Here is a 15,654-nt window from a genome sequence, read left to right on the forward strand (position 1 = left end):
ATCAGTGTCCGGCTGGACACGTGTTTTCCTTATAGTACAGATTGTTGTCTATAACTTGTATCTTTCCAGTTGATTTCTATATATTAAGGACCGTTGTTGCTTGTTTAGACTATGTAACCCTAAGCATATATAAGGCTCCAGTTTTCTGTACTCCTTAGACTGCCTCATTCAGTTGCTAAGGCTTCTGTGTGACGTAGTCTCCCTCATTTGAGGTGAATAAATGTATTCTTTTTATACTTCAGCTTCTGTGCCAACTTCTTTGTTGGTGTAAAAGGACCATGTATCAGTGAGACCCCTGAGAAGGTTTCTATTTTCTTCACCAGCCTAGATGCTTCCTCTTTAAATGTATTCTATGTACTATAGGTGCACTCCAGTTTGGTTACTGGGGTATCCTTGTGAGTCCCTAGTATATGGTTCACTATGTACTAAGGGCATAGGTACCCCAGAGGCCTACCAGGGGCTGAAGCATGTATTATGCCAACCCTGGGAAGCCTTCCAAGATGACACCACAGGACTGCTACTGCAGCCTGGGTAAGGTGGTGTATGCACCCATTATTAAGATATAGATTACCTATATCTACCCTAAATCACTGCACATAGAAACCTATCAGTCACCCCTATGGCAGGCCTTATCAATCCTGAAGGCAGGGTGCTTGGTTTTATGTGAGAGGGTGCCTATGCATGAGCAGGACTCCTCTACAGCCTTCGGAATCTATTCTCTGAGGTTGTTCTGTGATGCAGCCATACCATATACTCTTAAGTGCATTATAACCTTGCGGAAAATGCTAACTTTGGAATGGCTGCATGGAAACATGTCATGTTTGGTGTCAAACACTTTGGAATCCTATCCGCCGGCCAGTCCTTGTGGCGGGGGTAGAAGTCCACCCTTCTAGAGGGAGAGACATGTACACACTGGTGTGCCCGGTAATAGTTTAAAAGAGCCCTGGCATCACAAAATGGATGCTGCAGCCACAGACACGAGTCTGGCCTCCTGCTGCTGACTGAAACTCCAACAGAGGTGGGCTGGACCATAGGTTTCCTGTCACAGGGAGGTGTAACCACCTCCCATACAGGCTTTGGTGTATTGGGGCTGGGTGGGTGCACTCTGAGAGTGCTTTGAAGTCTGCACTGGGGACACATTTGGTGTCCCTGTGCATAGCCCAGTTCAAACCGGTTGCAGGGGCTACCAGCCCCTGCTCTGGCGTGAAACTGGACAATGGACCCACCTTTGGGAGGGTCTGGAAATGGGTGAAGCCACCCCTCTTTCCAGACTGTCCCATAGGTGGGTCTCTAGAGTATGTCCAACCCCTTTCTTAGGTATAAGTAAGGAACCCCTGGCAACAGGATTTTAGATTACACCTGGACAAAACTCTGCTACAGAAATCCCGGAACTTCAATGCTCTACTAAAGACTAGAGGACGGAAGAATGTCCCTTGGGGTCAAAGAGTGACTCCCCTTCTTGGCAGGCACCAACAAAGCATTTGCCGGTTTGCATCTCCGAAGCTCCTGATGGACTCTGAAGTACCGGCAGCCCAGGAAGAGGATTCCCAGACTTCTCAGAGGCCGACCCGAGTCCCCAGGAAAGCTGAGACCCACAGCCCTCGTGAGTGACGTGGAATCGGAAGTCCTGGACATCATGCACATTTGCTAGTGCATTGACTTCTCGATATCTCTTGAAGTTGTGCTTTGGGTTACTTGTAGTTCAAGCCCCGAGCACCTTTTACAATGAAGATTGTGGGCCTACACTCCACGAGTGTTCCGTGAGCCTGCTTCTTGCATTTACGCTTGAGGCTTCTTTGTGATCCCTGGTCCGTTGACTGGTGGGTTCCTACGAAGGCAACTCTGATTTTCCTTTAGCTTCCCCGGTTGCCCCAGACGTGCCCTGACTCCCCACCACGTGGTGAGCCCCTCGGACCTTGCTGGTCCACACTGAAGCATTTCTTTACTTCCTGCATGAGTTGCTGTTGCCAAGGCTTGTTGGGTCCAATCTGGGCACCGACACCGCAGCACTCGCCATCCTTCGTGGGCAGCTTGATTCCAGATCCTGGTCATCTTCGACGCCTCTTGTCCTCGTGGCTGATGAGTCAAGCTTCACCTTCTTCACCTGAAATCACCCGACATTGGTGGGCATTCGACTATCGTGCCCCTGGTCACTGGCAAGTGACCCAGACTCTGTCCCCTCTGCTTTCAGGTTCTTCTCATCTTCGATCCAGGCTTGGATCACACTGGGCACTTTCCACTTCGATGGCAGCAGCACTTCGCAGCAGATCACCATTGAAATCAATGACGATTCCCAACACCAAAAGACACCTATGCACCCGGCTTCCCTGGGTGAGGTAACTCAAGTACTCCGGTGCTCCCAGGGGTGTTGGCTCTAGAACCCCTTAAGTCTAAAGGGGTTTGCTCAAAGTCCTCTCCTAAGTGTCCTTTATCTTTAAATTTCCAACCGCAACTTTCCCCATAGAAGCTAATGGCGTCCCGCGGCTGTGCTCACACACTGCATGCGTCCCCCATGGGTCCCCTGTGTCACTACCTTGGGTGGTTCATTGTGGTCCCAGCAATTCTACAGGCTCTAGGCCTTGTGTCTAGTCAAGTCGTGGTTCTTATACCACTTTCTTAATATATGGTTTGGTACGCCCCCAGGGCTCAACGTATATTGTGTTAATTTACTGTGTGCTATTAAGTTTTCCATATGTACTTTTGTCTCTAGCCTCATAAAGAGACTAGTGGGATGTGGTTAGAATAGATACATATATTTTATATACATACCTGGTGTGGTTCTCCTTTCATTTGATCAGTCACAAGATTATAGACTGGTAAAACAAGCTGCGTTACATTCCTCCTAGTCTTAGCCTGAAGGCTGCTCTCCATAGCTACCACAAGGATAGCTTTCAATAAAGGTTGTCTTTAACCTACCATCCATAAGGGTCGTTTGGACTGGTGCAAGGTGCCCACTAGAATAGTGGACAGCATCTGCCAGGTCACCTTCTCACATAGGGCCTGCAGGAACATGATGTATATTTCATACTAAGACATCTACAGGATCTTCAAGGTGCAGGATCCATGAAGGACAGCAGCAAGCTGCTATGTTCACCCTCGGAACAAATACAGACTGAGTTAGAATCACCAGTTGTAGCACCAATAGAACACCATTGTGTGGTCCATAGAACACCATTCACACTGCACGTGATCGACCAGTCACACATTTCACTTGCCACACCGAACACACCTTCACCTTGGTGAAATATACTAACACCTGTTGTGACAGTTCAGTTGGATTTTACAGGAGAGGGTAGAGGTATAAGCAAAAGAAGCTTAACTGAGGTAGAAGTACAAAAAACCATATCTCTTCGAACTAGAATCAGCTGACCCCGACCACCAATCTATAACACCCAGGCATGCGGGCGGGGAAAGTAACCACCCACAACTGTGGATGTGGGTAACATGTACATACAGCTCATTTGAAAATCCCAGTGCACGTCAGATAAACTCCAGCCGTGATAGGATGGCACAGCTTTACCTGCTATGAGAAAACATTAATCTTACACACTTCCACCACTGGGCATTGTAGCTCTTCTGTAGGGCAAGGGGGTGGTTCAGACGTTGGGGCCATTCAGTCTTTGCCCTCTTCACTGGGGCTGAGAGCATGTGTCAGTATCATCTTCAGACACACGCAGGCTCACACTCACCTGTGCACACGCAATGTTGTAAAACTACGCATACTGCCGAGACCCTTTTCATTTATTTCAAACTCCGAGAAAAGATATTTTTAGGTGACTCCTTTATTAAAGCAATGTGTTTTAGGTGATTCCTTTGTTAAAAATTCACATTAAAGTGACGGCGACTTGTTGCGGAGTTAGGACAGCCTGGAAGGCAATTACATTGGTTGTTTCTTTGAAACAAACGGTAGGTTAATGACTTTCCACCCCTGAGCGAGCATGAGTCCTCTCGGGCAGGGAGAGGCCGGCCCTGAGCAGAGGGGAGGGAGGAGGGTTCGCCCATCAGACCACTGCACCTGGGCAGCCCCTGAGTGCACGGAGAGTCGGCAGGTGAGGTCTCTGCCGGAGAATGCACCAAGACTTCGGGTTCGCGGACCCAGCTTGTGAACACTCTCTGTCTGTAGCTTTTCAGCCGCCCCACTCTCACCAGTGAGAGCCTAGCCCTCTTGCTGTCAAAGGTGTCCCCCGCGGCGCCCGTCTCGCGTGCCTGCAATGAAGGGTCTGGAGAAAACGGTCCTCGTGGGGAGCGGCGCCGCAAAGTTCTACTCCGAGTCCTTAACGCAAAACAGGTAGGGCGTTTTTAAGAATGTACTGTCACTGCTTTTGATATTAATTACTCTGTGGATAGAAATAAATCGATGCATGGCTGCCCCTGGGAGAGAAATACGTCTCCTTCTTCATTCTGAGAATCTCAGACGTAAATTTGCTTTGCAGCGTTTGGCGTGATGTGCTTTTAAAGTAACATTCTGTTCTTGATGACGTTAGTCGGTGTCCTGTTTTATATATTGTCTCGATGTGTGCTATCCATCACGCTGCGGCTCATGCGGTATTTCTTTCAATAAAAAGTTTTGTTTAACTAGCGCCTGTAAGCATGTGACCAAGAGTACATGTTCGAAACGGTTATTCGAGCACCCTTAACCCTGGCGAGGGTGGCGTTGCGCGCGTCGCTAACTACAAAGTATTGGAGCATATTAAGACATCGCACCATGTATGCCAAGTCAACCGGGACAAGGGTGCAGAAACATTTCCGGGTGCTGTCATTACAATTGCACTGACTGTCAAGTGCAATGGGGTGGCGCAAATGCCTGTGCAAAACTGTACCGGCACCGGTGCAATCCCGAGTAATTCCGAAAGGTTGGTCTAACTTCGCAAGGGTACCAGTGCATAATCACACATGCACCATCACTGCATCACCGTCACACAACCCATTCGCACCATCACATCAATTATGCACCTCGTGACATTACACAGGAGTGACAATAACCATGAAAACATCTACCGCAAATGCGGCACCACAACTTTAAGTGGGCCGGGTGAGCACCTGAAGTTCTAAAAAGCAGGTACCGAGACGGATTCCAATCGGGTCCTTCATGTTTGCCCTCACCCTCAGGGTGAAAAAATAAATTGTAACTGCAGCAGGGGCGCCCTTCACTGCCTTTGAGGTAACGTCAAAGAGACTCGTTATAGTTCATTCGGTGTCCCGCAGCTGCGCGTGCTCCTCTTGTGCACCTGTGTCACTGGGAGGATCCGGTGGGTCCTGGGTCAGTGAATGATTCATGTCAGGGATGGCCACCCACTGTCACTGACATGAGGGGATGGACCGTGGACTGTGAATAAAGTTATCAGGCCGTCTGCCCTCCTTCGAGTGTGTATGCTCTCACCGCCGCACGCAACGTCACCCTGGGGTGCCCACAGGGCCGGACTGGGAACCAGAACCGGCCCTGGCAAAGTGCTCGGCCGGCCCCCCTCCCCCTCTCCGGGAGGAGAGGGGAGGGGGGAGAGGTGCGACCGCGCTCTATGACAGGGCCGGTTTTCGGCCGTTTTTGTTACGGGGCCGTTTTTGCAGCATAACGGCCCTGTAACAATTGGGAGGGAGGGCGAGGGGTGGGAGAAAAGTAGACCAAAATTGTTTGGGTGTGAAAAAGGCCGCTTTATTAGGAAACAGGTGCACATTACAAATATAAAACCTTGGCAACGCCTTACAAAACTATACCTCACTAAATAAATAATTACCTACAAACCCCGCCCCCCACCCCCTCCCCTAAAATTCTTTGGCCCCTCCCCCACCCAACAATACAGCATTAAAACATTACAACAACATTATAAACATCACATCATCAATAAAACATTACGTCATTAATCAAATCATTACGTCATCATTTAAACCCTTTATTCATCAAACCCCAATCACATATTGAAAGCCAGGCCCTCTATAACCATAAACCCTGCCTGACCCTTCACTCCTGCCAATACCCCCCCAAAACCTGAACGGTCAAACAATGACCAACTTCCCCTGAACCTGTCAATCAAAGAATCAATCCAATACTCATCAAACAATCTACCATAAACCGCACCGATACAACCAAAAACCCCGCACAGCACCTGTTCCTAGCGACAATACAAATCACAAGAAAAAAACCCTGCACACCTATAACTAAGAAAACAGCCGTTAATCAAGAATTAAAAATATAAAATAAAAGAAGAGAAAAAACCCTAACTTATCAAAAAATGAAGGGAGAAAAAACCCCAGAAAAAGGAAATAATAAATGGGAGGGAGGGTGGGACAAAAACGCTAACAGCCGTCCTAGCCACCAGGTCACCAAACCTAAAATGGTGGCTAGGAGGCGGGGGCAGGGGGATTTATAATTGGGCTGGCCAGTCCTACTAGGCCAGCCCAATGCCAGAACATTCTGGCAACTTCCAGGCGAAAACCCCTCGCAGCCCTCCCAAACCGCCCGGGGGAGGGGACCTCCCTGCGGTCAGCTCCCTCCCCCAAGCCCCCCTTGGGAGGGAGGGCGAGGGGTGGGAGAAAAGTAGAACAAAATTGTTTGGGTGTGAAAAAGGCCGCTTTATTAGGAAACAGGTGCACATTACAAATATAAAACCTTGGCAACGCCTTACAAACCTATACCTCACTAAATAAATAATTAACTACAAACCCCGCCCCCCCTCCCCCTCACCTAAAATTCTTTGCCCCTCCCCCACCCAACAATACAGCATTAAAACATTACAACAACATTATAAACATCACATCATCAATAAAACATTACGTCATTAATCAAATCATTACGTCATCATTTAAACCCTTTATTCATCAAACCCCAATCACATATTGAAAGCCAGGCCCTCTATAACCATAAACCCTGCCTGACCCTTCACTCCTGCCAATACTCCCCCAAAACCTGAACGGTCAAACAATGACCAACCTCCCCTGAACCTGTCAATCAAAGAATCAATCCAATACTCATCAAACAATCTACCATAAACCGCACCGACACAACCAAAAACTCCGCCACCCAGAAAGGTAGGAGGGGGAGGGAAACTACACCACCTCCCTTTCTGCCCCCCCAACCAGTAAACTAGAAACAGAACCAAACCAATATCAACGCTGCATAGCTAGCGAACGCGCCAAAACCTCACGTAACTCTAACAAGTATAGGTCCATTCCCACTCTGGACAGGTGAACACCATCATCTCTGAAAAATTCCACCGTCTCAAATTTAATTTCCCTATGGGAAATTCTGCTAAAACCAAGACCACGGCAGCAGCGAGAAACTTCAGAGTTTACTTTCTTCCTGGCCCTGTCAACAGCCCTGGGATTGACTGCTCCTCTCCAGATCCTACGCGGTATCAATTCAGTCCAAAAGACATGGCACCCAGCCAAAAGCTCTTTAATAAGGCCCAAATCCCTCTTAATAGCTCGAAGTAACACCACACCTTCGGTAGCACAGAGATCGTTCTCCCCCAGATGGATGACCAGAATATCAGGACATAGCCCGCCCACCATATTGTTGTTAAGACAAGGGATTAACTCTCTCCAGAGCATCCCACCTTTCCCCTTCCAAGCCACATTAAACATACGAGCGTTAAAACCCAGAAGTTCTCCAAAGTAACTCTGTGCCGCCTGGACTCGGGCCCACTTCACGAAGGAATGCCCAACTATCCAGACTGTCACCACAGGAGAACGAGGCCCAGCAACCGATCCTACAAAAGAAAACAGAGTTAGAGCTCATGGGAAGGAAGATGACGCATGCGCCTCCTCCGCTGTACTCCTCACGTAGCGCTGAAAGCAGTTTGAAGACCAACGCCCCAATCTCATGATATCTCTTTGAGTCCAACCTCTGTTGAAGGCTTCAGTTGCAGCACCAGTCCCATATAAGTTCCCATCCAGTCCTAAGTGCTGCAAAGCCTTGCGCAAAACCATGCGGAACTGGTATGTTGTAACAGGGGTGCCATCAATATGCTGAAAAACAAGCGCATCATCACCACCCCCACACAGTGAACGCCAGCGCCGCGCCAACAGTAAAGGGCAAGTAAGCCTTGGAGCACGCGCCTGCAACCACACACCCTTCCCTTTCCTCGTCTGATCAGTTTTGGAGCTGGCCAACCATATATGCACCCCCTCATCAGAACAAAAAACATCACGCCAAAATAGGCCACCCTTGTATTTTGAACCCAACAACTCCGAAACCCTGAAAGCTCCAAAAAACATGAATGCCATTAACATGGAAAATAAACATGACTCAAAGTCATCTGAACAAACAGAAGGTAGAATAGTTATCAACCGAGCCAGGATCTGCCAAGATAAAGGAGCCCTGAGTCTACTAGTATGCCCTTGCTCTCTGGCCCAACCCTCGAGCATCCTCCTGCCAATCTCCCCCGCTGTCGGAGAATAACCCCACAACAACTTACCCATGAAAGCTATCCCTGCCAATTTACCTGCAATGGTTACCTTGGTCAACCCTCTATCCATGAGGTCTAAAATGAAGTTTACCACATCCTCAGAACGACGCCAAACTTCCTCACGCCTAGAAGCACCGGACTCCAGAAACTCCCTCCAGGCCAGAGAATAAGCAGAACGCGTAGACACAGACAAAGAACCTACCACCAGTTGTACGACCCGACATTGCCTACGTGCCACAGATGAATCGGCATCGGGGTCGGTGTTCTGTCTGCTTCCCTCGCCAGTCCACGGAATCTCCCCCACTGTGAACGAGACAGAGCATCCGCAATGTCATTGTCCACACCAGGGATGTGCAAAGCACGAAAGTGAATGTCGTGTTTCAAACAACCCAGCACGAAGACTCTCATGAGCTTCAATACCTGTTCATCCCTGGCAGACTGTCGGTTAACGATCTCCACTACAGCCATGTTACCCACACGAAAAAGCACCTTCTTGTGTGCCAATTCCTCCCCCCAAAGGGTCAAAGCCACCAGCAAAGGGAAAAGCTCCAAAAAGGTAATGCTGCGACCGCCATTCAACCACTCATCCGGCCAACGTTCAGCACACCATCTTCCATTCCAATACAGCCCAAAACCATCACTACCAGCAGCATCTGAGAACATTTGCACATCCCACTGGAAGTCAACGTCCCGTACCAAAGGAACACCATTAAAAGAAGAGGGAAAAAATTTCCACATTCTCAAGTCCTCCTTGACACCAGCAGACAAGCGAACACGATGGTGAGGCAAATGTTGACCTGCAAGAGCCCTACCCAATCTGCGACAAAAAGTCCTGCCTGCTCTCACCACCCTACAGGCAAAATTGAGATGGCCTAGTAGCACCTGAACATCTTTCACCAACACTTTCCTTTTCGATAACATGGCTTCAAGTAACTCCAACATTTTCACTTTTTTATCCTCAGGCAGGCGAGCACACATTGCCACAGAATCAATTTCAATACCTAAAAAGGACAAAACAGTTGCAGGACCCATCGTTTTCTCGGGAGCCAAAGGAACTCCCAGATCCTCCACGAGCCCTTGGAAAGTGTCCAGAGCAGCCTGGCACTCCGTGGAGCCCGGGGACCCGACAAAGAAAAAGTCATCTAGGTAGTGCGTTACCAGTGAGTGACAGGACTGATGAGTAAAGTACCATTGTAGAAAAGTACTAAAACACTCAAAAAGAGCACATGAAATGGAGCAACCCATCGGCAGAGCCTTGTCCACATACCATTGTCCTGAAAAATGTATACCCAGGAGACACCAATCATCCGGGTGGACAGGCAACAGCCGGAAGGCAGACTTTATATCACACTTGGCCATCTCAGCAGCTGCGCCCGCGGTCACAACAAGTGACATGGCCACGTCAACTGAGGAATAAGAGACTGAAACAGCCTCTGGGTCAATAAAATCATTGACAGACGACCCTTCTGGCCATGATAAGTGTTGAATAAGCCTGAATTGTCCCGGATCTTTCTTCGGGACCACTCCAACAGGTGATATAATTAAATTAAGGATCGGCCAATCATGAAAAGGGCCAGCCATCCTTCCTTCATGTACTTCTTTATTTAGCTTGTCTTGCACCACTGCGCCATGCTCAGATGCTGATTTTAAATTAGCAGACCATCTCCTCTCCCTTGAGCCCATGTAACCCAGCCGGAAACCAAATTCAAAACCATCCAACAATTTTTTCCTTACTGCTTCATCCTCATAGTCTTGAAGCGCAAGGCGCAACATCTCCAACTTAACCGGTGTATGAGCCCTTGGACCCAACACCCTTAGAACCTCTGGATCCCCTTCCCCCTGAAAACGGTGGGGGCGTCCCTGAACCACCTGCACTCGCCTGTTTCCCCTGTTGGCTTCCTGCTGGCTGGTTATCCCAGCATCTGGAAAATGAGTGTCTCCTACCACAGCCAGAGCATTCGTGTTTAAACTTACAATATTCTCTGGTACAAGATCCCTTGTTAAACTCCCAGCATGCGCCAATTCCCGACTGTGTGGTTGAAGTAGCTCCCACCCCTCCCCGGGTGGGCTTGCCCTGAAAGGGCCGGTAAACTAAAGGGAAGCCACTCGCTGTAAAAATAGTCTTCCCCCCTGATGCAGATCCCATGGTATGCTGCCATAAGTCAAGATCTAGCTCCCCCCACTTGGCCTTCGGATCCCAAGCCATCCTGGCCCTGAACTCCTCATCATATTGGGACCAAGCAAACCCCCCTCCAGTAATCTGCGCCTTGCGTATAACATCCATGTATTTAAAAAGAGACACGCTGCGCTCTGGAAACTTTTCACAGTATACACTCGCATAAATAAGGAATGCAGCTGTCCAATTTTCAATGTTTAAAGGGACTCTAGGACGTTTTGCCAACTCAAACTCCTCTTCCTTAGACCCCTCTTTGGACCGGACTTCCCGGTGTAGCAGCTTAAGAAGTTCACATACTCACCGTTCCAAATACGTTCTTTTGTAGTCAACATCAAATGAGCACCCAAAGGCTTTGTGACCCCCATATAAGGTAACTTTTTAATTTTCAATTCCTTACTGGCCAATGGCTCTTTAACCGTACTGGAAGCACCAGTGCTAGTACCACTCTCCACTTTACCCGTGACTTCCACAACATCATCAGTGCCCACAGCAGTGTCCTTAACGTAACGTCCTTTCAACAACCTCCCCTCACCAATAACAACATCGCTTTCCCCTCCTGTGCCCACAGACACCATAGTAGGTTTGGCCTGTGCAGCTAACTGCTCACCTGGCAACAGAGAGACCACTCTCGAAGGCTCCGCCCGTGGCGCTGAAGTCAATGTGTCCTGTCTGCGAGGCGCCCTGACCGATGGGCCGTGCTCTCTTCTTACTTGCACTTGACTTTGTACCACTGGAGCCTGAAAAACACTACCAGACACATGAGAGGGCACTCCCCCCTCCACATCCCGTAATTCACCTTCCTCGGGACTATCCTCGTCATAATCCAGTACCACTGAATCCAAACCAATAGGCAACACATCAGTACGGGTCTTACCTAACCCGGTATCAACAATAGTACATTTTAATGTTTTTGAAGAACCTCCAGGGGGGGGAGCAGACTGTACCCGCCTGTAACCCCCCTTGCGTTGACTCTGTGGCTCCATAGCCGCCGGCAAGGTAGGCAACCTATACCTGCTACTCGTTGGGGCCAGCGGGGTCACGCCGGACCCTCGTGTGCTGACCGCGGCGGGTTCCCTCGGTGGAACAGAGAGGGCCGCGCTAGGCATTCTCCTCGCTTCACCTTGGCGAAATCGGACTGGACCGTGCCCTGCCAAGTCTGGACCGCCGCACCTATCCCTATCCTGAAAAGAAAAAGTTTGGACTGGTGTGCTAGGGTCCCTGAATACAACACCTGAAACAGACCCTGTCCTCTGCAAATTAGCATCAACAACCGTCCCTTGAAACCTATCCAAAGAGCGCCCTCTAATACAGCCCCTCAAAGGCACTCCCCTGACCGGAGAGTCACCTATCACCTCTTCATCATCACTCTCATCTAAGTTATCCACCGCTGAAGAAGAAGCCTGAAGAGGGGCCCCTGCACCCCAAACCTGACCCTCACCATCCTTCTGTAAACCACGCTGCGCCAAACCTGCAGCACCAAAATGCTCCCACCCTGGAGAACCAAACATGAAAGAGGGGCCTCTCGCACTCCCAGACCAATATGGAACCGCCTCCTTAAAGCCCTGCACAGGCCCACCACTTACTTGTGTGAAAGCCCTGTCATGTCCTGTTGCCTTGTCAAAGAAACCAACACCCCCCACACTCCTCAAAAAAGGTTTACATTCCCCTGCAGCATGAATCACCCCTGCCCCTCCAATCTTAGGATCATAAGAAAAAGTTCTCTGGCCTAACTGTGACTGACCCCTACCCTCCCTTTGAGACCGGTCATCCACATCCAAGAGACCAAAAGATCCTGTATCCACCGGCCGTGAAAAATCCAAATCCAAAGGAGCCCCAGAAACAGAACCCCCCCCTCCCATTTGAGCCCATTCCCCCTCCCCCCTGGAACCCTCTCCCCCACCGACAAAGCAGCACCCACAGAAGAACCAGGCGTAGAAAACAGCAAAGGACTCCCCACATTACCTTCAAATCCCTGGAGAACCATACCTGTATGAGCCTCAGATAAAAACTGGCCCACCTGAAGACCCAAACCCCCAACACCTTGTGACCCACCTGAAGAAATTCTGCATGTAATATTCCCTGCAACAACAGGCCTCTGTGCCACAACATGCCTTGAAGGGGTTAAGAAGGACCCTTCTTCACAGCCAACTAAACCTTGAGTTTCTGAAACAACATGTCCTGGAGGGGTTAATGGCTGCCCCTCCGAATCCCTCAACTGCTGACATGACCCTTGATACTCCACAAACTGAAGGGAGCCTCTTCGCGCTCCATGCACCGCCTGTCCCTTCACCCGCTCTGACCTCTTATCAAAAACTGGGTCAGAGGCGGAGCGCTTCCCACTCACTCTCCGCCCCCCCCTCTTGCCGGCCGGCTTTCCAGTAGGCGGTACTGCCGGTTCAAAACTGTGCAAAATACGAGCCCCGCCCGCCTGCAGAAACGGCGCGCTAGGCAAAGCGCCTCCTACTTCCCTCTGAAGCCCGGCGGAGGCACCAGATACCGCCGGAGCTTCCCCCACTGCAAGCACCCCTCCCGCTGAGGCAGAAGGGGCCGGGTGCACTAAAACCGCACCAGACACAAGAGCGCCAGATAACGCTGGCGCTTCCCCCGCCCCCACCACCGCACGCGCCTGACTCGGAGGGGCCGGTTTCTTCGTACGAGACCGGCCCCTCTCACTCACCTGCCCAGAGCACCTCCTCTTCGGCGATGAACACGCCAGGACAGCAGCAGACACGCCAGCGGAGGCCTGGCGCTGGGGGCGCGCCGGCCCCCCTCCCACCAATAAATCCATTCGACCTGCTTCCGACAGCAGCCTCATGGCCTCTAAGACACGATAGTCCTCCATGAAAGCAATAGGAAACGCCACAGGAAACACTAACTAAAGTACCTCAAAGCACCAAATAATACACAATACCACAAAAACGCTAACAGCCCTCCTAGCCACCAGGTCACCAAACCTAAAATAGTGGCTAGGAGGCGGGGGCAGGGGGATTTATAATTGGGCTGGCCAGTCCTACTAGGCCAGCCCAATGCCAGAACATTCTGGCAACTTCCAGGCGAAAACCCCTCGCAGCCCTCCCAAACCGCCCGGGGGAGGGGACCTCCCTGCGGTCAGCTCCCTCCCCCAAGCCCCCCAAACGGCCCGAGGGGCTCAAAACCGGCCCCCAACCATGCGGCCCACCGGGGAATTGCCCGGTGCCCTCAACGGCTAGTCCGGGCCTGGGTGCCCACGGCATAAGAGGACCTCCCTCCCCCGGTCCCCTCAAGCCCTTATCTGCAGCCGCCTCTGGGGTTCAGGCTTAGCCTCTACTGCATGGGTGATCCTTGCCTGGACAACGATCTGTGCGCTCTCATTTACATCCCCCCCCCCCTAAAAGAGCCACCCCACCGCCCAATTCCCCCCGCAAAACACCGTGCTTTCACCTTCAGGGTGCAGACTCGGTCTCTAATGCACTAGTAGGAAGAGACCCCAAGGCCCACCCCTGCCCGCCTCCCACCATATATCGGTGTGCAGCTTCCTGCCGTGCACAGAATGCAACCAGTTTCAGGTTGGTACACACGTGTGAAGTGGCCCCACACAAGCCTCTCTGTGCAGCCGTATCCAGGGCACAAGTCTGATCTCCTGTGCATTTGTGCCCCTGGTCAGCGTCAGTTTCTAATGTTGGGAGAAGTGTGGCTCAATGGTTAGAGCGGCAAACCCTGATGCAGAGGTCTGGCTCGGGACCAGGGTTTAATCCCCGCCTCGGCGGCTCTTGGACTCAATTTCCCTGGAACTGATAATTCTCACCTCGGTGCTATTCTAATCATGGGTCCCACTCTGTGACTCTGCTTAATCTCCACAACAGCCCCAGCAGTGCTGTGGATGCCTGGCTTCACCTTGGGGTGCCCAGGAGTGGACATTTCACAGGGTATGAATACAGCGCTACAAGGCCTCCGGGTAGAAGTGCGCTATATAAATACTCTACATTTACATATCTTTGCCACATTTACATTTACATATCTTTGCTATCATATTTGATGCCAAGGAAGAAAGGCTCCAAGACGCCCTCTTGCGGCCTCAGTATCTGAACACGGTTCAGTTAATTTCCAGACTGCTCTCAAAGAACATGTGCCTGGCACACGCCCTGACCTTGAGACTAATTCAAAAGTCTCAGATTTCCAGAGCCCAGGCCGAAGAATGCATTCGTGGATTTTCAGATATATACCAGTGAGCAAAGTACGTAGTGTCATGAATATGTCAAGGAGAGGGTGCAATGCTAGAGCCAGAGGTGCAGACCTTAGAACAGAGGAATCAGGTTTGAGCGTGGGAATCGGCTCAACATCCTTTGATTGTGGGTAAATCACTCAATCTCTCTCCCATGCCTAAATAACACACAAGCATTAGCAGAGCCAATAGGTCTAACCTTGGCAACTGCATTAACAATGTGTGTATATGTGTGTGTGTGTGTATATATCGTCATTAGGTAATTATAATCAGGACCAAGGTTCCATGGAAAAGTGTTTTTTGATGTGCCCATATCTTTGGCGCGTTTTGACGAATCTGTCCGAAATGTTCCCAAAAAAGTGTGCAGCTAATTCTAGAGGGTAAAAAGTAACGGGGTAACCCAGTTTATTGCATTCATACATTAAGTGAACAGTAGTTCTGCCACCTATTAGCTTTAGAAAGCATATAACTTATTTGTGCAATTGGTCCCTCTATGAAATGAGACTAGCATTCAATGACAATTAAGTTCAAACAAAAGAAACTTTAATACTTCTGAGTCAGTATATTATTTTATAGAGAATTGCTAGAAATTGTGTACTCAAAAAGTGAGAAAACAAGAAAAAATATGCACACTCAGAGATATACACTATACAACCTGCACTGACTCCAAGTCAACAAGCAGATTTCCTTCAAGCTCCTCATCCACACACACAAGGCACTCCACAAAACTGGCCCAGCCTACCTCAACAGACGACTCTTCTTCTACATCCCCAACCGCCAGCTCCAGCCTGCCGACCTCGTCCTCACCACCGTCCCTCGCATCAGAAGAACAACCACCGGCGGCAGATCCTTCTCCCACCTCGCCGCCAAGACCT

At 50.1% G+C, this 15,654-nt stretch overlaps 1 protein-coding gene across 1 annotated transcript in view; it reads left to right on the top strand.

Annotated features, from left to right (window-relative positions):
• The first annotated feature begins 4,139 nt into the window (after positions 1-4,139).
• Positions 4,140-15,654, top strand: part of SLC30A8 (solute carrier family 30 member 8) — a 482,505-nt gene continuing 470,990 nt past the window's right edge. The window contains exon 1 of the mRNA XM_086967033.1: positions 4,140-4,288. Coding sequence (XP_086823159.1) covers positions 4,212-4,288 — 77 coding nt within the window. The 5' untranslated portion in view covers positions 4,140-4,211. The remainder of the gene's footprint in view (positions 4,289-15,654) is intronic.

This window comes from Lissotriton vulgaris, chromosome 4_1 (assembly GCF_964263255.1).
Source record: "Lissotriton vulgaris chromosome 4_1, aLisVul1.2, whole genome shotgun sequence".
NCBI lineage: Eukaryota > Metazoa > Chordata > Amphibia > Caudata > Salamandridae > Lissotriton > Lissotriton vulgaris.